Raw genomic sequence first — 27729 nt, forward strand, 5'->3', positions numbered from 1 at the left:
CTACATACTGTAATGGCTTGGTCAATTCTGATCCTTACTTTCCAGTGCCTCAATGTAAATCTTAATTTCTTCTCAAGACCCATGGAAAACTGTAAATATTAATTCGGCCAAAATTAAAAGCTGCCCTCTTTCAGCCGAGCTCATACACTCAACAATTTGTTCTTATTTATGTATGAGGTTTTTCCTAACCTAAAGCAATGTATAGGAGGCTATTTGCGTGCCATAATAACCAATAATTATGTGGTTGGCTGAAATCCTCATCTTAAGCCCCGTACACACATACCGATCGCCGGCCGAACGATCGGCCGTCTTTTGTCCAGGGCTGTCGTGTCTGTTGAAAACTGCAAAAGACTGCACACGAATTTTGTCGGCCAACAACAGCCGACTGCAGAAGTGATGTCATGTGATGGTTAACTTTCCTTGTCTTTTTTCTTTTCTGAGCATGCCCAGTCTCGCTAATCTGCTGTCTGTCGGCCGAAATCTGTACTGACTGGCGAACAATCGGCCGTTCTGGTGTTGGCCAACAAAAATTTTAATGCCTGCACGACAGATTCTCTTCGAATCTGGAGGTTGCTGGACATGAGGAGGACCCCCCTGGGCTATATCAGAATTTTTTGGCATTTGGGATCTCTGTCATGGGGATCATCTCCATCTGGTAAGAGACAGTGTGAACAGGGTGTTTGGTGGTGGTATCACGGACCTACAGTTTAATTCATCTGATTAATTGGGACTTTTCATGGACTTTATACACTCAGTTTTTCTGAGTTGTTTGTTTAGGATTAGCACTACATTGTCCATTACATAGTAATGGCAGCAATCTGCGATTTTTAGTGGGACTGTGACATTGCGGCAGACAGATCAGACCACTAACTGACATTTTTTTACACTTTTGGGGGGACCAGTGACATTACTACAATAATCAGTGCTAAAAATATGCACTGTTACTGTAATAATGACACTGGCAGGGACGGGGTTAACCCTGTGGGTGATCAAGGGATTAAATGTAGGGGAGTGTTTACTAACTGTGGGGGGAGGGACTTGTGAAATGACCATAGAGACCTGTGATCCTATATAGAAGGATCACAGGTGCTCTGTGATAATTCCAGAGAGAACAATGGTCAGCTGTGTTTTCAACAGCTGCCCATCCTTCTCTCCCAGTGGGCGGCCGGCGGCAATCGCGGCTGCCGGCCCCATGCATCGGCATCCCCCCTGCCTAGTGGGGGCGGGAGTGCGCCACCGTGGGCACGCTTCCCCTCATAGCACCAGGCGCGCGACCGATGTAGTCCTACGTAGGTTTGCGCAGGAGGGGCTGCCTGCTGCAGTAAGACTGCGGTGGGCAATCCGGAACTGGTTAATGACTACAAGCTGAGGTAATTAACTACCCACCAACAACTAGTGGGAGAAAGTCAACCTAACAGATTATAAAACCATTACCATTTCTTCCAACTCTGACAAGCCAAGCTAAGCATTCATTTTATGTGTCCCAAAGGGTACTGAGGTGCTGGTCCCAACATTTCAGACCACCCTCTGATTTTTATAAAGGTACTCTAACCATTTAAAATGATTTCTCACACACATAATGGTTTGTAAAGTCAATGAAAAAAAAAAAAAAAAAGTTCTGTCTTTAATCCAGGAACATTTGAACTGAATAGAAAAGGCTTTGCCCTTTCAGCTGATGGTTGCACTTACTCTGATCATAATGCTTCCAAAGTTCCTGACATTTTCATTAATTGTATTCATGAGTTTCAGTATGGTTGGATCACCATATTCAAATCTGTTTCCCATTAATATAGACACGATTATGTTGGCTACAGCAGCGGTGATGATGGTCATATTGTCAAAGGGTTCCCCTTAAATAGAGAACAAATAATTAGATTCATGTCAAATCAAGACAATTATTTTTTAAACCAACAGTATTATCTTGGAGTAGTCCAAAGCTATTGCAAGTCTTGTTCTCCCCTTGTCATAGCAAAAAAGGTAAAACAAAAATCTGAATAAAATAAATAATAATAAACAAAAAAAAATTGAAAGCACCCTTGTGCCTGTGAACACAAACCCAATGCAAACACACACATAGGTAGGCATGCATATGTAAACAGTGATTGCACCACATGTGTGGTATGGCTGTGAATGTCAAAGCGAGAGCAATAATTTTAGGGTCATAGTTTATGTTTAACTCTAAACTGATAACCTGTCAAGGCTTTTAAAGTATCACCTATGGATAATTGTGGGTACCATAGGTTGTCTTGTCACTATTTCACAGGCGTGCACAATTTTAAATTTTTACATGTTTGGTATCTATTTACTCAATGCAACATTATCTTTTATATTTTATTAACATTGGGTATCATATTCTGTTTGTGGGCACTAAAGCATATTTTTTTCCTAGAAATTTGCATTTGATAAATGGGTGCAGAAATACTGTGCAACATAAAAGATTGCAACGGCCAACATTTTATTCTCCAGGGCCTCTGATTTCAGAAATATGTTTGGGGGTTCTAAGTCATTTTCTAGCACAAAAATACAGATTTTACAGTATATATGTAAGGGTATATACAGTGGGGAAAAATAATTTTTTGATCCTCCGCAGATTTTGTAAGTTTGTGCACTTACAAAGACATGAAGGCTCTATCATTTTTATCATAGGCGTATTTTAAATGATAGAGACAGAATAGGATCTGGGATCTGTAAAGAGTGGACCAAAATCCCTCCTGAGATGTGTGCAAACCTGGTAACCAACTACAAGAAACGTCTTACCTCTGTGCTTGCCAACAAGGGTTTCTCCATCAAGTACTAAGTCATGTTTTGCTTGGGGATCAAAAACGTATTTTCCTAACTGAACTCTAACTTAATTTATAGCATTTGTTTTATGTGTTTTTTTTTCTGGATTTTGGTTGATTTTCTACCATTTAAATGACCTCTATGATAAAAATGATAGACCCTTAATTTCTTTGAAAGTTGGCAAACTTACAAAATATGCAGGGAATCAAATAAGTATTTTCCCCACTGTATATAAAAATGTTTATGTATAAAAAAAAAAAAGTCCAAATTGTCCTGGACGACAAGCAGTTAAATGTAACTTCAATGACCTAGAAGCGAGAAAAATCTCTTAACAGGAAAAGAGACCACTCAAAAAACTTAGAGGTTCTTTTTTTCTCTCTTTATTAAACAATAAAAAATTCAAATAATATCTGTTTTTATTGCTCTCTGCCTGTTGGAAACCCTTCTAACTTCCTTTCATAGTGGCACAACAGGAATTGTGGGGAAATCTCCCCACTGGAGAATAGACATCAGTAAAGCATGACAGACAAGGAATGGGACTTTACTTGGGTTACCAGTACTTTAGTATAAATTTACCTTTGTAGGATTTGAATTCTTGCATTAAACATTGTGCTTCCTCTTGAATTTTGTTTTCTATTGTTCTCTTTCCCATTCCAAAATCCCGTAATGATGAAAGTGTAAACCTTCTCATTGCCTTCCAGTTTTCTCCATGAGCAAAGATTACACCTGAAAAGAATGTACTTTTAATAATTTATCTAGGCTAATAAACTTTTAGTTCTCCTTACTGAAATACTTTAAAAAGTCACTAATTATTCCTAATTTCAACTCGTTATACCCTAATAGACTGCTTGCTCTGGGACTGCACGTTTTTTGTATCCCTTATAGTCTCAAAGACTGTAAGCTCTTCCACTTTATGTATTTACCACTTAAGCCCCGGAAGATTTTACCCCCTTCCTGACCAGGCCCTATTTTGCGATTCGGCACTGCGTGACTTTAACGGACAATTGCGCCGACGTGTGATGCTGTACCTAAACAAATTTGACAAAATTCCTTTTTTTCCCACAAACAGAGCTTTCTTTAGGTGGTATTTGATCATCTGTGCGATTTTTTGATCATGCGCTATAAACAAAAAAAGAGCGACAATTTTGCAAAAACAACAATATTTTTCAAATTTTTTTTATATGAAATTCCCCCCAAAAAGATGTAAAAATCAAAATTTTTTAACATTTTTGGCCAATTTGCTCACTGCTACATATGTTTGGTAAAAAAAAAATCGCAATGAGCTTATTTTGATTGGTTTGCGCAAAAGTTATTGCGTTTACTAACTAAGGGAAAGATTTTTGTCATTTTTGTTGTTTTTTTTTTTAATGAGTAATGGCGGCATTCTGCGATTTTTTTTTCGGGACTACGACATTGCGGCGGACAGATCGGACCCTTGACTTACATTTTTGACACTTTTGGGGGTACCAGTGACATTACTACAGTAATCAGTGCTATACATATGCACTGTTATTGTAAAAATGACACTGGCAGGGAAGGGGTTAACTTTATTGGGGAAGGAGGGTTTAAGTGTGTCCCTAGGGGTGTGCTTCTTACTGTGCAGGGATGTGGCTGTTTGTGTAACAGCAGAGATCTACGATCCTACATAGCAGGACCGTATGATCTCTGCTGTTACACAGGGGAGAAAGACAGGCGGCTTTGTTTACATTAGCCGCCTGCCTTACTCCTTCTGTAACTGACGATCACGAGTGACCGGCGGACATCGGGTCTGCCGGTCACTCGCGCAGAGGTGTCCGTGAACGAGCGGGGGCGGGAGGGCACCTCTGGTGGCACGCGCTCGCCCCCTATTGGCTCACAGGCTAGTGACGTACCGGTACGTCACTTTGCCTGCACAGGGCTGACTGCCGCAGTATATGTACTTGCGGCGGTCGGCAAGCGGTTAAAACATCCCTAAACCCAAGAACAAAAATATAACACATTGCTGTCTACCAGCCCTTGGATGTGGTGGCTGCATCCTGTTTCTTTTTTTCCTTCATTTTCTATTGGTGATCTGGCCAGCAACACTATTCCTATCCTGCGTTGACAATACTTATTTATTGTACTATATCTATGGAGGTTCTTGTCTACAAAAAAACAATACCATTTTTATAGATTTCAGATCATTGGAAATTAGGAGGACACTGGATTTCTAGCTGATATTATTCAGTACTTGAAAAAAATGTACTTGGCCTAAAAAAAGAAAATGGATGCAGCCACCCCATCTAAGAACTGGTAAGCTACAATATGTTAAATGACTGTTCTTGGGTTTCATTATTTTTTCATCAAAATAGTTTATTAAAGTTCAAAAAGAAAGGTTACAAACAGTGGGCCAATGAAGGCATGAACAAATAACACAAAGAACTGAATCGCAGTAATAACATGTTGTACAACAGTGTAACAGGGTAAGATACCCATACTATGGAACACATACAGTAGCGGTATAAATAAAAACCAGTCTATGGAAGGGGGCACTCTTGTAGGGGAGTAGAGCAACACGACCCGCCCAGCGGGTCGACCACGGTTGGGCACTCCAGCAATCAATTAGGAGAGGGATAGAAAGGGTGGGGATAAGAGAGAGCGGAGGAAAAGAATAGAAGAAAGAGAGAGAGAAAAAAAGGGAGAGGAGTATAAGAGAGGGTAGACTCAGTGGAAGCCTGGGAGGAATAGTAAAAGGAGGAGGCGAGAGAAAGAAGGCGAAGAGAGAGGGGAAAAGCAGGGACCAGAAAGGGGCACATCAGGGTTTCATTTTTTAATGCCATATGTATCAATAGAGTTTTAGATAATATAGGATAAATTTCCCCGCAAATTGAATGTCTATTTGACTTTAGTAAATCAACTCCAGTGTTTACTCCCTCAAAAGATTTTTAAGGCCTCATATACATACCAGCTGCTAAAAAGACATGTAGGAGCAGTTGGGCATTTTTCCAGAAAGCCCTAAACTCTCCTCTATGTTATCTTATGTGTACATGTAGACTTAGTCGTTTATAGTAGTTTAGAGGCAGTTGAGGTTACTACCATTTTTTTGAAAGCGAAAAGTCGTGTTTAGGACTGTAATTTACCGGCATTTCAAATTTAACCCAGTAATCAGTGTTTATGCGCATTTGTGTTTATAAAAGTGAAAATATTTTTGATACTTTTTGATCATATATAAAAAACAAAATGTCACCAATACTGTTGCCTGCATCAATGGATGAGTCCAGTAGCAATGAACTCTGGTCCTCTCATGCATATTTCTATGCCTTCGGAGCCTCAGCAACAGCAACATCAGGAGCATTTCCTAACACATGCTCATGATGGGATCTATTAGACAGCTATCTACAAGCACACTGCCCTCTTCTCTCATGGAATGGCTGAAATAGTTAATAATTTACCTGTGTTTCATGCATTGTGGGCATTTTGGAGGGTCTCCTGAATCTATCTTTAAAAAACGCTTCTAACCTCAAATGCTCATAACTGCTGCTAAACTCGCATAAACACGGTATGTAAAAGTTGTTCACCATTGGTTTCCAGCTGTCAGTTTCCAGTGTTCAGAAGAGGTTTTCAACTGCCCTGTGTGCATGAGCCTTAAGCATGTTGGAAAGCAAACCAATGCAAACATTTTGTCCCACTGTATCACTACTATCAATTATATATTGCTACTGTGCAAATGCCATCCAAGTCTATCTTAAAACTTCATAAAGTTTCAGTCCAAATCTAATAGACTTTGAATAACTACTCAGTCATGGTGGATTCTAAGGGGACATGGGATACTTTAAAGGGACCTGTTAAGGAAAACTTTCCTGAGTAGAGCGAGGAGCATAAAGCAACAAAACCCTGACAGAGGGTTAAACCCATCGCAATGTTATCCAAAATGAAATTGTATGTTTTGGCTTGAGCAGAGCTTTAAATTATGAAACCTAATTTGTATGCTAATTAAAGGGAGGGGTTAATTGTTTACAAGTGTTCTATACATTTCTGTTCAACTCACATTGGAGTTGATGGCTCCCATTGAAATTGTGGATATTTACTAAATGGAGAGTTAAAAAGACACAAGTTGAAGACAGGAGTCCTCTAACTTGCAAGTAAAAATATTGTAACTGGGATAATGAGTGCTAGCAAGGTTGAAGATTTGCTCAGTGCAAAATGTGCCACATGTATACAATAATGGAGCAACAGCTCCAAGATTAATACTGCTATGACAGATGTGAGCGGGTTGCATTTCCTGAGGCTTACATTAGTGATCTGTAGGAGCAAATTGCAACTCTGAGTAGAAAGAACAACCTTAACAAGGAGTCTTCTGCTCACTGAGCAGGTGGTCAATTGGTTTGATGTGAAGGGTGGAGGGGTAAGTTAGAATGATCAGGTAGGGATATGGGTTTATTTAGCTACAGGGAGTGATAGGGGCTTACAGAAAAGGAAGGCCAGTTCTGCGTTTGAACACCCAAACAAATTTGCCAAGTTGGATGAAGATATGGGTGTGGCAAACTCAGAGATGGCAGCCCTAGATGTCACTGCTACCCCTAACAGCAGGAAGGCCTAGACAGTTGGTGGTAGATGGTCATTCTATAATCAGAAGGTCAGATAGTTTGCTGTCTATCTGGTGCAAAGGTTCGGTATGTTGTGGACCAGGTTAAAAAATGACAGAGGGAGCTTTGAGGACTGAATGTATGGCTAAAGACCTGGTGTAAGAGGACATATTTTAGATTGCTAAAGTACTGGGCTGACTTTTTATTTGGGTACAACCTATACGCTAAAGAAGGTTTGCACTTAAAAAAGGGGTCTGCTATGCTTGAAGAGAGGTTTATGGATAGTCTGGGGGAGACCCCCTACTGGGGAAATCGTGATGCAAAAGCATAAGACGCCACGTGTATAGGGGGAGGAGACCTGGACGGACGAGTGGCGACCCACCAGCACGGCTCCCGACAGCTACTGTTTTTGGCGTGTAAGGTCCGCACAAGTCCATTGTGCTGATTCATGTGAGTGCAATTCTACTTTGAATGTGAATCAATTAAAGGATAATAGCAGTGTACACTTAGATGCCTCATTATCTTTATTCACATATCATGTCCATGGGATGGTGAGAGATCGATCCAGGAAGTGGCATTTTTTATTGAGGATTCAATGCTGGTTTAATGCTTCAGTGAGGTGAGAGGCCATCTGGCGGCTAAACGGGGGTGGTGTCACTTGCACTTTTACTGAAACATCTATCAAGCACTTTATTGAATTTTAAACCACGGTTATATTTATATTTTAGTGGACTTCTAAGTTAATTACTGGAGTTTGTTATAGGCCACCCAGTGTTGTTGAGGAGCTGGGGACTCAGATCTTTGCACAAATAGCAAGGGCTGGGCCAGTGATAACAATGGGGGATTTTAACTACCCTGAAATTGATGAGAAATGGTAATACTGGAACAATAACAGGGCAGAAGTTTATAAACCTATTACAATGCAATTATATAGCAGATTTTATACAAGTCCAAACTAGAAATGGTGTTCTGCTGGATGTGGCAATCTCTAACCATGCGGAGTTTATTACTAATGTCATTTTTTAAAAAAAAACATTGGGGTAGCAGTGACCTTAATATGATTTCATTTAATGTTAGCTGTAAACAATAAGCACATACCGGAATAATAAAAACACATACATTTACAAGAGTACATTTTCCAAGGCTGAGGGCTACTCTCCAAGACTTAGATTGGGAGATTCAGTTTGTAAATAGATGGAAAACTAGCTAAAATACTGTATTCAGAGAAAAGTGACTAATGATTCTTACTCTGAATGGTTTAAGGTTATTAGTACCCAAATGTTCAGTGTTGGGACCCTTACTTTTTAATACACTTATAAATGATATAGCGTTTAAGATTAAAAGTAACATTTTGGTATTTGCAGATGACACCAAGCTATTGAGTGAAATAACTTCCCTACAGGATTTCTCCAACTTACAAGCAGATCTCAATGCACTATATAATTGGGAAACTATGTAGCAAATGAGGTTTAATGTTAAAAAAATGTAAAGTTCTGCACTTTGGGGTTGGAAAACATGCATGCATCATACATACTAGAAAGAAAACAACTGGGGAAGTCAATGGTAGAGAAGGATCTGGGTGTTCTGGTAGATCATAGACATAATAATAGCATGCGACGCGAAGCTGCAGTTTCTAAAGCTAGCAAAAAGAGAGAGAAAAAGAAAGAAAGAGCGAGAGAGAGAGAGAGAAAGAGAGAGCAAGAGAGAGAGAAAGAGAGAGAGAGAGAACAAGAGAGAAAGAGAGAGAGAGTGAGAGAGAGAGAACGAGAGAGAGTGAGTGAGAGAGAGAGAACAAGAGAGAGAGAGAGAACGAGAGAGAGTGAGAGAGAGAACAAGAGAGAAAGAGAGAGAGAGAGCAAGAGAGAGAGAAAAAGCGCGAGAGAGAGTGAGAGAGAGAGAGAGAGAGACAGAAAGAGAGAGCGAGAGAGAGTAAGAAAACAAGAGAGAAAGAGAGAGCGAGAGAGAGAGAAAGAGAGAGCGAGAAAAAGAGAGAGAGAAAGAGCGAGAGAAAGAGAGAGAGACAGAGAGAGAGAGAGAAAGAGAGAGACAGAGAGAGAGAGAGAGAGAAAGAGAGAGTGAGAGAGAGAAAAAGAGAGCGAGAGAGAGTGAGAGAGAGAGCACGAGAGAGAAAGAGAGAACGAGAGAGAGAGTGAAAGAGAGAGAACAAGAGAGAAAGAGAGAGAGAGAGAGTGAGAGAGAGAGAACAAGAGAGAAAGAGATAGTGAGAGAGAGAGCAAGAGAGAGAGAAAAAGCGAGAGAGAGAGAGAGAGAGAGAAAGAGAGAGCGAGAGAGCGAGAGAAAGAGAGAGAGTGAGAGAGAGAGAACGAGAGTGAGAGAGAGAGAGCGAGAGAGAGAGAGAGAGAAAGAGAGAGAGAGAAAAAAAAGAGAGAATTTTGCCCCGTCTAAATCATTAGTAAGACCTCACCTGAAAAATGCATTTCAGTTTTGAGTACCAGGTCACAAAAAAGGATATTAGAGGACTGGAAAGAGTGCAGAGAAGGGCAACCAAACTGAGAGACTCATGAAGGAGCTATGAGGGAAGATTAGCTGAACTGAATGTATTCTCTCCTGAAAAGTCAGTTGAGAGGGGATATGATGACCATGTATAAAATACAGTGATACATATAATGAACTTTATGTTATTCACTTTCAGGTCATTTTGTACAAAATATAACTGGGTAATAAAATATACAGGTAATAACCCCACGAAGAGCTGATCCAGGGAATATCAAATTGCCTCCTGGGGATTCAGGAAGGAAGTGTTTTACTCCATTGGAGAAAAGTAGATCATGCTTTTCTTATGTTTTTTGTCATCCTCTGTATCAACTGTGGGTATAGGATTGTGCATATGGAGGTTTTCTTTTAGTTTTTTTTTTTATTTAAATTCTTGATATTTATCATGTACAGTCCATCTGCCTATTTTAAAACTATATAGCTTTATTATAGATCATTCTGTGATTTACCATTTCCATTTGATGTTCTAGCAGACATTGCATTATCTGGTCTTTCATAGAATTCCTCTGCGTGGTTGATAAGTGCATCTTTAACAACATCATAACCACATAGGACAACCATCTTCTCTGCAGCCAGCTGGATGCTAAACACGGGACCATACTTCTCAGAAAGCTATAAAAACAATACAACAAAAATGAATTATATATTGAGAAATGTTTAAAATAGTAAATTGGATGCATGTCTACATATGACTTATCTGTACTCCCAAGCCATTGACTTTGACTACACAATTGGCCACCCAGCCAATTTAGGGAAACTGGCATCATTTTCTGATGCACTTTAGGGGGCTCTAGTAGAAGAGAAATTTGATGTTTGGCCCCTTCTGTAGTGACCGATTACCCACATACTGGGATCAGCAGCATGGGGTACCTAGGGACCTAGCCTGGAAGTTACAGAGGGGATGAAGTGAGGCCTCAGGAGCAGAACAAGCATGGGTTTATGAAGAGTTAGCTTCCTGTATCCTATAGCAACATGGGGATTGAGGTCACTGGGAGTGAGGTGATAGGGCTACTGGACTGGTGGAGACCAGTACAAGCTCTGAGGTACCAGCTCAGAAATGCTGCAAAATACAATAGAGTACTGTAAAAGTGATGTCTGTAGCGGGCAAGGACATAAATGTTTTTAAGGAGTTAAAAATATGCTCACAGAGGAGACTCTCACTCTTTGTTCAGAGTGCTGCCTTAAAGGAGTTGCAAAGTCAGGTTTTTTTATCATAATGCATTCTATGCATTAAGATAAAAAAGCTACTGCGTGCAGCAGCCCCCCTGGGCCCCCTAACACTTACCTGAGGTCCCTCTCTGTCGAACGATGTCCACAAGTGTCTAAGCCATTCTCCCTCCTGATTGGCTGAGACACAGCAGCGGTAGCCAATAGTGCCCCTGCTGTGTGTCAGCCAATCAGGAGGGAGAAAGTTAGCTAGCCAATCAGGTGAGAGAAGGGGCGGGGCCGGGTCTGGGCTCCATGTCTGAATCGACACAAAGAGCTGTGACTTGGCTCGGGTGCCCCCATAGCAGGCTGCTTTCTTTGGGGGCACTGTACAGGAGGGAGGAGCCAGGAGAGCAGAAGAGGGACCTGAGATAAGAAGGATCTGGGCAGCTCTGTGCAAATCCACTGCAACAGAGCAGGTAAGTATAACATGTTTGTTATTTTTATAGGAAAAAAGATTACAAGACTTTACAATCACTTTAACGATGATTCCTCCTGACCACAGCCACAGCCCGCCACTGGGGGTACTAGTGAGAGCTTGCTCCAGGTCCCCACTACTGGGTGGGTTCAATTGGACTTTGTGTGGGGCATTTACCCAAAATACCAAGATAATACCCAAGAGCCTTAAGGTTGTAGAACCTGTTGCAATCTAACCACTTAAAGTGGTTCTCCCACTCCAAGACAATTATATTCAGTGGGATGGCAGAGTCTGGAAACTTCCTGCTAGTTCAATGTTTAGCCATCCACTTAACAATGTCTACCTTAAGGTGCGTACTAAGCAATTTTGTGTAGCATAGTCCTTATACCGGAACTTTGGTGACTGATGATCAATTGTGCCATTTACTGCACAAAGGACATAGTACTCTATGTTCAACCTCACTGATCTGGAATAAAATTAAACTAGTTTGATAGCTCTTGTATTATCATTTGCTGCCAGCACACTCCATATTTTTCCATTAGTATTTTTTTTTCCCCATATGGATTTTGACATTTATTGGGCAAATAAAAAAAACATTTTTTCACATTCATGGTTTTTAAAAATATCATCTGTCTGCAACCAAAAAGTCCCGCAAGATGTTTATGGCTTTCTCATTTCCTGAATTTTGGAAGGTGGTGTGAAGACCTATCTATTTTTTACCTTTTTTATATATAAATTTTATTACATTTTCCAATCCAAATATAAAAAAACATATCGAAAAACGTCAAAAATACTTCTTGACTTACCCCATTACCTCCCACCTCCCTATACCTCCTGTGTCCGAAACTATACTGTGCTTCATCTTCATCTTCATCTTCATCTTCTTTATGTCTTTTCCATTAGTATTATTAACACCTCGTTTTACATTTACAATTTACACATTTACAATTTGTTTACTGGTTTTGTCTAAAAAAAAAGTTTCATAATGCTTACAAAGAACGGAAGAATAAGTGCTTTATTACCTTCATAAAGGCATACTGAGGTTTTTGTATGTCAATCATATGTAAGCTTCCAATGAATGGTAGAGCCTTCGGCCCTGGAGGGAAGTTTTTGAATTTTTGCCTTGTTCGGTCATTATAGATTTTGGCCAAATACAAGATGACTAAGATGGACAGAAGAATTGTCACAGGATCCATGGAAAATGTGTCTTCAAGTCTAGAGGGAATGGGGAAATAACATAAATAGTCAACATGAAACATTTTACATTGCAGTAAACAAAAAAACAGTTTCCTTGTTCAAGCTTATTCTAACCAAACATTTTTTTTAGTTAGGATAGAGTGATAAAAACTTAAAACGTCTTTCATTTTTTAAATGCTGTCTCTGTTCTATTGGAGAGGTTTTTCTGCCCTTGATATGAAAGTAAACCTGATTTATGTGAAAGGATTGTAACATATGGAACCTAAATTACAAAAGTGCGCTATAACAAAATAATGAGAAAAAAATGTTCATAAATGGTGTCTGCTAAACCAGCAGTTGACACAAAACCTATATATCCAAGGAATGAGTGAAACTTAAAAGTCTTTCAGTCCAAAAAATATAGTGAAGGTTGGGGAGTGATGGGAGGTGGGTGTGACCTCTTCCCAGACTGTGATCCAAAGTGAATGCTAGTGAACTTGAATACACGTGTGAACACCCAGTGATAGGAGTGAACTCTTACCACAATATGGAGAGATGTGAGCATATACTGTGTTATCCAGGGGTCCAAAACTGATCAGCTAGAAGAAGTGATTCTCAGGTGGAATGGATCAACCAGCTGCTTCCAAATTGAGGGGATCCGTAGGCTTCCAAACAAGGGGATATCGCCAGAAAGATCGTACCCAAAGAAGAAGGAGGGAGTTTGCATATCCCTATAAAACAGAAGACAGGTCAGTAGGTGATCCGGGCATCCTGCACACCACACCTGACCAGTGGAGGTGCCCATGTGTGATCGCTGTGTGGTGTGCAGGGTGCCCGGATCACCTACTGACCTGTCTTCTGTTTTATAGGGATATGCAAACTCCCTCCTTCTTCTTTGGGTACGATCTTTCTGGCGATATCCCCTTGTTTGGAAGCCTACGGATGCCCTCAATTTGGAAGCAGCTGGTTGATCCATTCCACCTGAGAATCACTTCTTCTAGCTGATCAGTTTTGGACCCCTGGATAACACAGTATATGCTCACATCTCTCCATATTGTGGTAAGAGTTCACTCCTATCACTGGGTGTTCACACGTGTATTCAAGTTCACTAACATTCACTTTGGATCACAGTCTGGGAAAGGGTCACACCCACCTCCCATCACACCCCAACCTTCACTATATTTTTTGGACTGAAAGACTTTTAAGTTTCACTCATTCCTTGGATATATAGGTTTTGTGTCAACTGCTGGTTTAGCAGACACCATTTATGAACATTTTTTTCTCATTATTTTGTTATAGCGCACTTTTGTAATTTATGTTCCATATGTTACAATCCTTTCACATTTAATTCTTTTTGCAGTGCTGCTTATTTTTCATCTTGTCACAAGGTTCGCGCACCTAATTTCCCTATTCACATTAAACCTGATTTATACCTGATTTCACCAAATAAAAATATTTTGTTGATCCTGCTGCTCTTTCACTACTTTCTGTCCATGTCCCCAATTTAGCTAGGAATTTTGCAGATGTAGTGGCAACTCTGCACATGCTCAGTTTTATGAGCTTCTATACTGAGCATTTCCTCCCTATCACATCTGAGCAGCCCATGTGACTATAGAGTCACACATGTAGGTGTATACACAGTGTTAAATGAAAGCCCACTCCCTCCCTCCTCCTCCATGCCCACTAACCAGCTAAACACAATGAGAGCACAAAGTTACATGTAAATTAATTGTGGCTTCACCTCCCTCTTATTCTAAGACACAGACAATGACACAGCTTGCGACTGGCAGAAATCCACCCACACCATGTTATATCCACAAAATAATGAAGATTTGATTTTAAACATATATTTGTATGACAATTTAAAACAGTTTATTGATATTTAATTATTTTTTCTCTGTAATCCAAAGGCTGTTTTTTATTTTATTTTATTTATTTATTTATTTTTTTACCAGCAGCAGAGGACTAGACACTCCTCCTGCTTATATTTCCCTGCAGACAGGCTGGGAAAGATCTGGGTCATATGACAGCTGTATATCAGTTAGAAAAAAGGTACTTTGTTTTTTTTAACCTCCTCCCACCCGGCCAATGCATAAAAACTGCTGGGTAGGAGCTTCCTCCTTCTGAGCTGACGTTCAGGAACGTCCTTCAGAAGGAGGGAGATCGCGTGGACGCGCAGCTATGTGATCTTTGTGTGCCTGTGTTCCTGGACACAGCGCAACACCGTTCGGCAGGAGGGCCTTGTCATTGGCCCTCCTAATCACATGACGGCTGTGTCCAATCACAGCCATCTTGTGATGTCAATAGAGCCTTTGTCATGGCGATCAGCTCTGCTTCTCCTCACATAGTGAGGAGAAAGAGAATGGATCAGTGCTGGCAAGCAACGATCAGTAAGTATAGAGCTGTTTTACTGCTCTTTACTCACTGATCACCCTCTGCCAGTGTCACCAATACAAAGTGTCCCCACCACACAGTGTCCCCAGCACAGTAAAAACACCTGTCACACATCTCTCCCAGTACAGTAATCTGTCCATGATCATTTGCCATATCTGTCCATCATTGTTTGCCACATCTGTCCATGATCATCCGGCACACATCTGGCAAACATCTGCCACATCTATCCATGATCATCTGGCACACATCATCTGCCATATCTGCCAATGATCATCTGGCGCATCTGTCCATGATCATTTACCACATCTGTCAATGATCATCTGGCGGGGAAAACTATCCATCCGCTGTCCTCTCAGGCAGAAAGTCGAGTGAGGGCAAGATGGCCCTCACTTGACTCTATGGCCTTGGAGGATATGTCACTTCCTAACAACTGTTTTAAAGAGTCCATTTTTTTCATCATGGAAAAAAAAGTTTGTTTTTTTTTTTTTTCTTTTTTAGTATAGATATGAGATCTGAGGTCTTTTTGACCCCAGATCTCACATTTTCCTGTCATGCTTATTTCTATTACAAGGGATGTTTACATTCCTTGTAATAGGAATAAAAGTGATAAAAAAAATGTTTTTGAAAGGACAGTGTAAAAATAAAAGATAAAATATATAGGAAAATTAAAAAAATAAAAAAATTTAAAGCGCTCCATCCCCGTTAGCTCTCGCGCAGAAGTGAACGCATATGCAAGTCGCACCCACATATGTTCAAACCACACATGTGAGGTATTGCAGCGATTGCTAGAGCAGGAGCAATAATTTGAGCGCTAGACCTCCTCTGTAACTCTGAACTGGTAACCTGTAGAAATTTGTGTCGCCTATGGGTATTTTTAAGTACCAATGTTTGCCACCATTCCACAAGTATGCGCAATTTTGAAGCATGACATGTTGGGTATCTATTTACTCTGCATAACATCATCTTTCACATTATACAAAAAATGTAGCTAACTTTAGTGTATTTTTTTATTTTATTCATAAAACTGTTTTTTTATGTCCAGAAGCTGTTTAGCAGGGAATGAGGCGCCGCACCGGAAGTGACGAGCAGGGCCCGTGCAGGCGCATTGATTCCTGGGAGCGATGACGTTCAGCTCCCAGGAATCAATGCAAAGAGGAAGTTACGATGCGGGCCGTGGCCGCAAAGGGAGGAAGTGGAAGAAAGGTGAGTATATTTTTCTGCAATAACAAGGTAAGTAAAAAAAAAAAAATCGTAATTATTCATTTCTTTTTCAGGTGATTAGAAGCAAGCAGATGGCCCAAAATCGACAATGTCGATTTTGTGGCCGGAACTCCGCTTTAATGCCAATGTACCAAGGTAAATACACGGTGGGAGGTCCATAAGTGGTTAAAATATGATTGTTAGCATATACTTGTTTTTGAAGTCAGCTATATTTGAGGCTATATTTTATGGATAGACATTAAATGTTTATTGACAGAGATAATTAGAAAAAAGGGTCTTGGCTAAGAATGGGCTTGGTCCAAATTTGGGTTCAGACCAAACACAGAAGGACTCTGACTCCTGCCCACTGTCACCCAATCAACTGCAGTCAGGGCATTCCCAGCCCTGTAGTTGCATGTACAGAAATAGGTGCCAAACCTGAGCTCATCCTTAGTTCTCAGCCTTTTACTGCTGTACATCCAAAAGGATAGATTTAGCTTGGGCTGGGGGTAAAGGGTGATTTTCCCTCAGGGTCACTACTAAGAACATATTTTTGGCTGGTGGTCCTTAGTGGAGACAATTCAGAGATTGACCTGCGGTAAGTGACACACTCTGGGCATTATATAGATACCTACCCCTTTAGGCCTGTGATTCCAACTTCTGGCATGGTAAGCCTTCTAACAACGGCTTCCTTTTCAGCTCATGTCATGTGGCCAAATGCCCAGAGCCATAAAGGAAGCTAATGCCATAGGATGTGAAAAGGTGTGTCATCGCGAACCTTTATAAACACCTACTTTTCACTGTGCCCACCAATCACTGAGGCACCATGGCACACTTTGTGTGATGCACTTTTAGCCCACAAAAATATGTCCCTAATCACAAAAAGGGCAGCTTGGCTGTATTTGCTCCTCAAGTCCAAGGTTTCTAGTAAACCCCTTCATACGGAGATTCTCTTTGCTTTTAGCATAGGTTACACCCCACAACTAACAACCAACAACCATATCACATATGTTCGTAGGTTTAGTTCTGCTTTAATAAAGACCATTATTGTAATTTCGCTACTGGCATCTAGTTCAATAGGAGTTTTATTTTTGATGTAATGCTTCCAGGGCTTGTTTATTTCAAAAAGTATTTATAAATGTTTTTTTCCTTACACCACTGATATTACTCAAGTTATGATGAAGGCAGGAATCCCTTTTAAAAAACGGGCATGGTAAATAATTATTTTTCAATCAGGGTTCTAGAGAACTCTAAGGTTCTGCCAGAAGTTTCCAGGGGTTCCTTGACCTCGGAGCAACTTCTACCTCTCAGAAAAGTTAACATTGACACCAATGACATTTTTAGCTATTTGTTAGAGGGGAAATCCTTCCAGGACAATACATTTAGGTGGCATTCATCCCAGTGACCATCAAACTAATGTCTAGTGACCTGTAGCTATAGTAATTATTACCAGGATCTAGAGAGATATTTCAAACGTTTCTCCAGGTTCAAAAGGTTGAGAAAAGCTGTGGTAGATCAACCAACCAGCAATTTAATTATAATAGAAGTAAGAATCTGCAAAAAAATAGCTAAAATCCTTAACCTGGGGAAGAACCATATTTTATGCTCTTTGTCTTGATTAACACCAGGCTTTATAATAGTTTTTGCTCCTGGGCTGTACAGCTTTTGAATTTGGGGGGGGGGGGGGGGGTCGGGGGCGTAAGGAATTTTGATTCATGTATGGCCACTGTGGTTGAACAGAAGTTGATCTACCAATTAACTTCTGTTCAATCACCGTGTTTAGCTGCTTGATCAGTGCTGCAGACTATAGCTGCAGCGCTAACCAGTGTATTCTGATGGCTGGGAGGTTTCCCCATTATCAGAATACAAAGACACAGTAGGGAGGATTCCACCATTCACCTCAAATGTGTAGATGGAGGAATTGGGTCAGAATTTTTTATTCAACCCACTAGTAATTCGCTGTGGGATTGTGTGGTATGTCACTGGTTCCCCCGCTTGTGCTCCGGAGGTCTCTCCCCAAGCTGCCATTCGGCTCGCTCGCTGGCCACGCCCCCGCAATTAATCAGATTCCAATCTTTCCACCACGACCAAGACCAAAGAGTTGTCCAAGGATGTCAGGGACAAGAAGGCTGGAATGGGCTACAAGACCATCGCCAAGCAGCTTGGTGAGAGAGTGACTCGACCCGGTTAAAAGAAAAAACCTGACTCCTCTATGGCCAGCTGTAGATAAAATAATAATATATATATTTTTTTTTTTTACTGTAAAAATGACTGACAGGGAAGGGGTTAACTTTATTGGTGATGCAGGGGTAAAGTGTGTCCCTAGGGGCGTGCTTCTTACTGTAAAGGGGTTTGGCTAGTGATGTAACCACAGAGACATACGATCCTATCATAGCAGAATCGTATGATCTCTGCAGTTAGATCAGGGAGAATGACAGGCGGCTTTGTTTACATCAGCCGCCTGCCTTTCTCCCTCTGCTGCGGATGATCGCGAGTGACCGGAGGACATCGGGTCCGCCGGTCACATGCGCGGACATGTTAGGGAACGAGCGGGGACGGGAGCTCACCTCCGGCGGCGCACGCTCGCCCCCTAGAGGCTCTCAGGCTAGCGACATAGTACTACGTCACTTTGCCTGTACGGGGCTGACTGCCGCAGTAAATAGTCGTGCGGCGGTCGGCAAGTGGTTAATGATTTCTATCTTGCATCCAGACCCAAACCTGCTCTTGGTCCTAAGGCTGCTTGCAAAGACTATCATTAAATAGTTATTGCAAACCTAAGATGTTTGTTCCAAGTTGCAGCTTTAATTTCCCCTATAAAACAGGTTTCTTGCAAAACCTTCAACTCCACAGACTGTGACTGAATGATTTATTTCCTCCCATATCCTCCTCCTCCTATCTACAGTACTACATAACATTGTAAGAAAAAAAAAAAACTACAGCAAACAAAACTTTACCTAAAAATCCATCTGTAACATAGAAACTCTCTGTAGCTTATAGATGACAGCTATTTTTCTAGGTGAATATAGTCACATTACATATGCATAGGCGTGCGCACATGATGTGCCAGATGTGTCTGGGCACCCCCTAATCACCCCGTGTGGTGAAGATTCCCCCTGTTGCCCAGGCCCCCATGTCACACATACCCTCATACCCTGCAGCACTGCCAGGCCTTCCTCCTCTCCTCTTTTTCTGGCTCTTACAAGGCATATTTCAAAATAGAGAGCGGGAGGAAAGGGCCGGTTAATATGTCAATATGTTAATATGTTAGTGAACGGTTGTTCACTAACAACTGAAGCATAGTAAACAGTTTACTATGCTTCAGTTTGTAAATGAACCCAAAATTGCTCAGCACAGAGTACTTCCTATTCATTCACTGTACAGGGCAGCTGAGTCTGCAGAGAAAGGGACTGGGAAATCTTTGTCCGCGGTCCCTTTACTCGTCTCAAAAGTGAGACATTAGGGGTTTGTTTAGACCCTTGAGCCCCCCAATGGTGCTCCTAAAAAAAAAAATATATATATATATATATATAGATATATATGTAATATTGTAAAAAAAAATTAAAAACATTTGTAAAATATAATAATAATAAAAATAAAGACAAACAAGAGCGTGCCATAATCCTGGTATACAAAAACAGTGGAAAACACATCTGTAAGAATGGACTTTAAAGGCATGCAACATGAGACAGATAACGACACCGTCATAAAATAGAATTACATTTTATTGTTAACACAGTAAAAGCAAAGCATCTTAAAATAAAGGACTGACTCAAGCAAAAGGAGGTCAGCCCAATAACACCGTATACATACAATATGAAAATGACAGGTCATGAAAGTAATGACAAAAAAGCAAACCAGTGAAGCAAAGAGAGGGTGCATTTGCATCAAGGGTCGACGCGTTTCGCAGCGTGCTTCCTCAAGACCTTGTAGATACACAGGTACACGTACTCTTAATATAAAAATAAAAAAACTACTGACACCATCCACTGCTCTTCTAACACCATCCACTGCTCTACTGACACTGTCTATGCTTTAATACATGTAAAATGTATATATAAGAGTGTATGTATATATGTTTGAGCTTTGGGGTGCACATTCTATGCAATAATCTGCGCACACCTATGTACATATTTGACAGTATTACATGTCTATGTTGAATTTGAATAGAAAACACACACATATACAGATAAAAAGGAACAAATCCAAAGATCCTAACCTTGACTGCTGGTGTTCTGGAAACAGGTTGGTCTCTTCTTAGACACTCCGCTCTGTTACCCTGATTTATACACAAGTGTGTGGAGCTTTATATAATCAGTCTGTTGATATTTCACTCCATAAAGTCCAATGTTACGCCTCCTCTTCTCGCCTGCTGTAATAAAACACACTCCATGCTCTACTATGTTCTACAGGTTGATGACCTAGCAGAATATTGGTTAATGTTCAATTAAATTTTTTTTGAAATCACAGATAAGTTTATTGAGTAGGTATAAAAAAAAAAAAAAAAAAGCAATGTAAAAATACAGCCAGCCAAAGAAACCACAATGTACAGCACCTTATTCAATAGCAAGAGAATGCAGTATCCCAGTAATCACATAAGTCAGCTATATGTTTCATAGGGACAATATACAGTAGGGCATTTTGGTATCCTAAAATGCTACTAAGCTTGGCTTCCCATAGAATAAACAATGGCAATGAAAGGCACAATAGACATTTTACCAAGGGCGCACATACAGGAGTTGCAGGGGTCACAATTGTAACCTACCCCATGCTCCAGGAGGCCCGTGCGGCCCCCTGTACACCTGGATACGAGGGGCTGCAGAGCTGGCTCAAAGAGGAACCAATCTCTTCTATTTTCCTCCTGCAGCCTTTCAGCAGCTTCAGGGGATCTGTTCCGCTACATGCTGCCCCACTTTTTCACCTCCAGCTGTGATCGGATGCAGTGGCAGCTGGTGCTCAAAATTTTTGGGGGGGGGCACAAACAGAAAAATGAGTGACCAGCATGCCCCCTTCAATGCAGAGTGACCACAGCGTGCCCCCCATCAATGCAGAGTGCCACAGCGTGCCCCCCATTAATGCAGAGTGCCACAGCGTGCCCCCCATCAATGCAGAGTGCCACAGCGTGCAGAGAATGACCAGTTCACTTACCTGATCCAGCGGCGGCTTCTGCTCAGTTTCCCCGCGTCTCCCATCATCGTCCTCCTCCGCCAATGGCAAAGTTTCACCTTTCGGCCAATCACGAACGGGTCTCAGACCTGCTTCCTGATTGGCCAGGAGGAGGATCCGTGTGACAATAGCGAAAATTCATTCGCTATTGTCACACAATGGGTGGGCCCGGGGCGCACTCATCTGCGCCACGGGTCCACCCTTTACTGAAGCCTATTAGAGCCTCTGGCTCTAATCACGTGCTTCAGAAAAAAAAAAAAAAACACTAAACTCCATGTGTCCAGTGCCCCGCATGCAGATTAGGGGGCCGGACGCATGGATGGGGGGGCGGAGCCCCTGCGCCCCAACACACCGGCCGCCACTGATGTCTGCGGTTTCCCCATCCCCCACAGTGCTGCTGGATTCCCCTCTCCCATTGGTTGCTGCTGGGGATGCTGTCAGGTAAATGTGTCATTTACCGGCCCCTTCCCTATCCTATTGAATAGTCAGTGATCCATACCAATCATTCATAACTGTGGCATTTTAAACTGCGTTTACTATGCTTCAGCTTGTGAACGAACTGGAAGCTCTGTACAGAGTTTAACCTGTCCATTCATTCTGTGCTGCTGAGGCTGCAGAAAGGCTGTGTCCTCAATCTCTTTTTTCTGTTTTAAAGGTGAAGCATCGAGGTCTGTTTAGAAATAAAAAATAAAATTGTAAAAAAAAAAAAAAAAAGGCAATAAAAATATAAAGAACGGCTGACACCAGTGGCATAACTACCAGGGTCTCAAAGGTCAGACTTGCAACTGGGCCGTGGCATTCTGATACCATGGTCGGGGGGGGCCTGCCAGAGGTCAGGGGGGCCTGTTATGGTTTCTTGTCCCAGGGCCCTACAGGTTCTAGTTATGCCTCTGCATTTTACATAAGTATGTAATACCAGGTCAGCTGGAGTGAGGCCCGGGACATTCAGCTATCCCAGAGCTTTACAAAACTGGTAGGACATCCATGAATTTCATAAATCAAGTGCTTATAACATAAAGTTACACCCATATTGCATATACATCCCTCAGGGGTTGTGTGTGTGTGTGTGTGTGTGTGTGTGTGTGGGGGGGGGGGGGGGGGGGTTCTGATTTTCAGTTCTGGAGCACTAATTTGTGTGCTTGAAATAACGTTCTGGAAACTGCCTCTTTCGGATGCGACTGTTGGGCCACTGCATCAAGTGTTCTCGATACACATTGTTCAGGGTCTAACTTTATAGCAGTTTGGAAGCCATTATTACGAGTATGAGCTACTATTGTCTATTATTGGTGTAACTTAGGGCAGCACCAGAGCATATGTATTTGGTTCCTATGCTTTCTACGGCATCTACTGCATGCGGGATCTGATAATATCACCATAATTATATAATTTAGCAGGGGTATAATCAAATGAACTAATACAAGTATATAGTGTTTAAAAGCTACATAGATACAGTTAAAGAGCTCAGTTGGAGTGCCTTAAAGCAGACCATAACCTTGTGCAACTATCTAAAGGGCACAGGGGTGCCAAGGCTGAGGGCCTAGTTGGATCCCCTTTGAGTCTGAGAGCAGGAGCTCATCCCAAAGGACCTGCACCAGAGAAGGACTGTCTTACTGAACCATGTCTGAAGGAAGCCGGAAGTTGGTGGCTGTCCTGAGGACTTGTGAGTAAAGACCCTAAATTGATCCCTGAAACGTTGCCGTACCAGTAGTTGTGCATAGGCGCAAGGTAACCAGATGCCAAAGAAACTTGCCTCCTGCTCCCCAGCTGTGAGGTCTTAGCCTGTTCAGAAAGTTACCTCATGGTCTTCAGCTGTGGGGGGTTTAGATTGTCCAACATTCACGTTCTCTAATTGCTATGTGCTAATCAGTTGAAATAACCCATGCTCTAACCCCTCTCCTGTTAAAGTTTCTTGAAGCAATATATCTTAAAGAGACATCCCCTAAACTGTTACTGGAGCCAGTGTGAATGGACTGGTGCTTGCGGTAGTGGGCAGACGCTATACTTATAGGGAAAAACAGTTATTACCAACGGCTCCTCCAGGGGTAGTGCTACACTTTTCAAAAGGTTTTGGCTTCAGATACTCTTTAATAGTTTTACAAGTAAACTCAAAATAGCCAAATAGGATTATTACACGGTAAGTACAGTATCTTACAAAATTGAGCACACCCCTCACATTTTTGTAAATATTTTTATTATATCCTTTCATGTTACAACACTAAAGAAATTACACTTTGCTACAATGTAAAGTAGTGAGTGTACAGCTTGTATAACAGTGTAAATTTGCTGTCCCCTCAAAATTACTCAACACACAGCCATTAATGTCTAAACCGCTGGCAACAATAGTACACCCCTAAGTGAAAATTTCCAAATTGGGCCCAATTAGCCATTTTCCTTCCCTGGCATCATTTGACTCATTAGTGTTACAAGGTCTCAGGTGTGAATGGGGAGCAGGTGCATTAAATTTGGTGTTATCGCTCTCACTCTCTCATACTGGTCACTTGAAGTTCAACATGGCACCTCATGGAAAAGAACTCTCTGAGGATCTGAAAAAGAGGATATTGTTGCTCAACATAAAAATGGCCTAGACTATAAGAAGATTGCCAAGACCCTGAAACTTAGCTGCAGCATGGTAGCCAAGACCATACAGCGGTTTAACAGGTGTTGGGATTCAACCCGTGACCAGCCTCACACCAGGCGGTAGCCCTGCTTACCAGGCTACCGTCCTTTCTGGACATTCCTCCCTGAAGCCTATTATTCAACCTTAGTCTTGTCAAGCCTTGCTCATCACCCTTGATTCCCCACACCTGGTACTTCCCTATATAAGTCCAGCCCCTTGCACTCCAGCTTGCTGATTATTGAGCTCCTGAGCCTTGATCAATCTTCTCCTCATCTGTTGCTCTTGCCTACTACCATAAGTCCACGGCTGACCAGGAATTGACTACCGACTACTCTTCTGCTTTGCCCCAACCTACTGAACTGCCACCACCTTTGCTGATTCGGATTGTCTGACCACGCTTACGGCTGCCCGCCCTGACCTTTGGTTCGTCTGACTTCTCTCTGGTTTTCCCTTGTCTGCTCCTCCGCCTCCGGACTGAACCTGCACACTGCCTGGCTGGGTGATCCTGGGGACCGCGACCTGGTGTTAGCTTGCAGTGCAGTCTATCACCACCATCAGGGGCTCTAGTGAATACCAGCTTCTGCACCTCAGGTGAACCCGTTTCCTCATCAGAGTACTACCTAGTGTCCATCCGGTATCCAGCACTGCTACTACCGTAGCCAAATGCGGATTGTCTGACCACGCCTCTGCCAGACTTCCTGCACATACTACCTGCCTGCGGTCCTTGCCACTGGGCTACACTCCTACCTCCAGCCAGCTGTCCTCTGACTCAGGTGAGCCTGTAGGATTGTTACAACAGGACAGGTTCCACTGAGAACAGGCCTAACCATGATCGACCAAAGAAGTTGAGTGCACATGCTCACTGTCATATCCAGAGGTTGTCTTTGGGAAATAGATGTATGAGTGCTGCCAGCATTGCTGCAGAGGTTGAATTGGGGGGTCAGCCTGTCAGTGCTTACACCATACGTCGCACAATGCATCAAATTGGTCTACATAGCTGTCATCCCACAAGGAAGCCTCTTCTAAAGATGATGCACAAGAAAGACCGCAAACAGTTTGCTGAAGACAAGCAAACTAAGGAGTGGATTACTGGAACCATGTCCTGTGGTCTGATGAGACCAAGATAAACTTATTTGGTTCAGATGGTGTCAAGCATGTGTGGTGGCAACCAGGTGAGGAGTACAAAGAAAAGTGTGTCTTGCCTACAGTCAAGCATGGTGGTGGAGTGTCATGGTCTGGGGCTGCATGAGTGCTGCCGACACTGGGGAGCTACAGTTCATTGAGGGACCATGAATGCCAATATGTACTGTGACATACTAAAGCAGAGCATGATCCCCTCCCTTTGGAAACTAGGCAACAGGACAGTATTCCAACATGATAACGACCCCAAACACACCTCCAAGATCACCACTGCCTTGCTAAAGAAGCTGAGGGTAAAGGTGATGGACTGGCCAAGCATGTCTCCAAACTTAAACTCTAATGAGCATCTGTGGGGCATCCTCAAATGGAAGGTGGAGGAGCGCAAGGTCTCTAACATCCACCAGCTCCGTGATGTCGTCATGGAGGAGTTGGAAGAGGACTCCAGTGGCAAACTGTGAAGCTCTGGTGAACTCCATGCCCAAGAGGGTTAAGGCAGTGCTGGAAAATAATGGTGGCCACACAAAATATTGACACTTTGGGCCTAATTTGGACATTTTAATTCAGGGGTGTACTCATTTTTGTTGCCAGCGGTTTAGACTGTTATACAAGCTATACACTCAGTGCTATATCTTGGCCTATGCCAACAAGGCCCAGGCCTAGGGCAGCACTTTGCAGGGGGGCAGCAAAAAAGCTGCACCCTGCATGAAAAAAAAAACAGCCTCCTCCCAGGTCCCACATGAAAAGGGTCCCCCTACACTTTTAGTATAGTGCCTGTCTTATGGGGCAAATTGGGCCAGAGGGTAGGGTCCAGGAGGCAAATCAGTCTGGCACCCTCATAAAGCGGTCACACTTCTATGATAATACCGACGGGTGAGGACATTCGGACAGACAGCAGGCCGCCGACCACACTTAATACAACTGGCCCAACAGCCGCCAATGCTAATAAGTGTGGCACTGCAGCCTAATGCTCTACCTACCCTCCTCCGCCCCCCAGGTATGGCAGGCATCATGTTATTAAAATAATTTCATTTCTTTAAACATCCTTGTCCTTCAGCGAGCATACTGAATTGCATCATATATAATTAGGACTTTTAATTGTATATGATGGCAATAATATTTATAAAATAATAAACTAATAATAAACTGACCCTTCTTAAACATGTAGGTTTGATAAAAAGTTACTCCACCATCTACTTGTGGAGTTAAGTGGTTAAGTTGTATGAAGAAGATGAAACAGCTCATCAGAAATCAATCATTGTATAAAAGAGAAAGAGCGAGGATGGGTGAAATGAGTTTTGAAGGTGGAGATTTTCCAAAACCTATTAGGGAAAAGGTAAGCCTGTGTCATCGCCTGGAGGAAGGGTGAAACTATCATTGCAGATAATCATACAAGAGGGTGTCTTTGGTGGAGGAAAGGTGAAGTATTCTCTTTGTTAATAACACTGTGTACTGGAATGTGGTATTAAGTAATAAAGCAAAAAACAGATTACATTGCAGGTATTTCAGGAAGTAGCAGAAATTGTTAAGTTCTGTCTTCAGTCTTTTAGTTTATAGGATTTTCTTTTATTTTAAAGTTGAACCCCAGGCTAACTCCAACATTTTAGTGTATATATGTATACAGTATATACACTGTATTATCAAAGTATTGGGATGCCTGCCTTTACACGCACCTGAACTTTAACCACTTTACCACCGGAGGATTTTGCTGTCTTCCGTCCAGGCCACTTTTTGCGATTCGGCGCTGTGCGACTTCAACTGACAATTGCGCGGTCGTGCAACGCCGTACCCAAACGAAATTTACGTCCTTTTTTTCCCACAAACAGAGCTTTCTTTTGGTGGTATTTGATCACCTGTGCGATTTTACTTTTTGCGCTATAAACAAAAAAAGAGCGTTTATTTTGAAAAAATAACAATATTTTTAACATTTTTTTATATGAAATTCCCCCCAAAAAAGATGTAAAAACCAATTTTTTAAAAAATTTTTGGCCAATTTGTTTTCTGCTACCTATGATTGGTAAAAAAAAATCGCAATAAGCGTATTTTGATTGGTTTGCGCAAAAGTTATTGCGTTTACTGACTAAGGGAAAGATTTCTGTCATTTTTGGTGTTTTTTTTTTAACGCGTAATGGCGGCGATCTGCGATTTTTTTTTGTGGGACTGCGACATTGCGGCGGACAGATTGGACCCTTGACTGACATTTTTGACACTTTTGGGGGTACCAGTGACATTACTGCAGTAATCAGTGCTATATATAGGCACTGTTACTGTAAAAATGACACTGGCAGGGAAGGGGTTAATTTTATTGGAGAGGGAGGGGTTAATGTATGCCTGGTGCTTACTGACGTGTAGGGGGGGAGGTGACTGTGTGAGTCATGGACAGATCGGATGTCCAGCTATGCTGAACAGTCCGATCTGTCACTCCCTGTCACTATGGAGATCCGCCCGCTTGTGTTTACACAGGCGGGCGGATCTCCACACTAGATCCCCGGCGATCGGGGCAGAGCAGCGGCTCCCCTGGCCCGACTCCCGCTGTGAATGAAAACAGCGGGAGCGAGCCTCTGGCGGCGCGCAAGCGC

At 42.1% G+C, this 27729-nt stretch overlaps 2 protein-coding genes across 2 annotated transcripts in view; both read right to left on the reverse strand.

Moving 5' to 3' along the window:
- The window catches only part of LOC309550375 (uncharacterized protein), a 210783-nt gene extending 190209 nt beyond the window's left edge, over positions 1-20574 (reverse strand). The window contains exon 1 of the mRNA XM_082250770.1: positions 20450-20574. The gene's annotated coding sequence lies outside the window, so the exon portion shown is untranslated. The remainder of the gene's footprint in view (positions 1-20449) is intronic.
- LOC309550376 (uncharacterized protein) overlaps positions 1-27729 on the reverse strand; it is a gene marked incomplete at both ends in the record, with an annotated part of 107511 nt that overhangs the window by 14236 nt on the left and 65546 nt on the right. The window contains 4 exons of the mRNA XM_082250771.1: positions 1690-1850; positions 3358-3507; positions 10289-10451; positions 12486-12678. Of these exons, the coding sequence (XP_082106897.1) occupies positions 1690-1850; positions 3358-3507; positions 10289-10451; positions 12486-12678 (667 nt within the window). The remainder of the gene's footprint in view (positions 1-1689; positions 1851-3357; positions 3508-10288; positions 10452-12485; positions 12679-27729) is intronic.

This window comes from Pelophylax lessonae (genome assembly GCF_965119305.1).
Source record: "Pelophylax lessonae genome assembly, chromosome: 3".
In the NCBI taxonomy this organism is placed as follows: domain Eukaryota; kingdom Metazoa; phylum Chordata; class Amphibia; order Anura; family Ranidae; genus Pelophylax; species Pelophylax lessonae.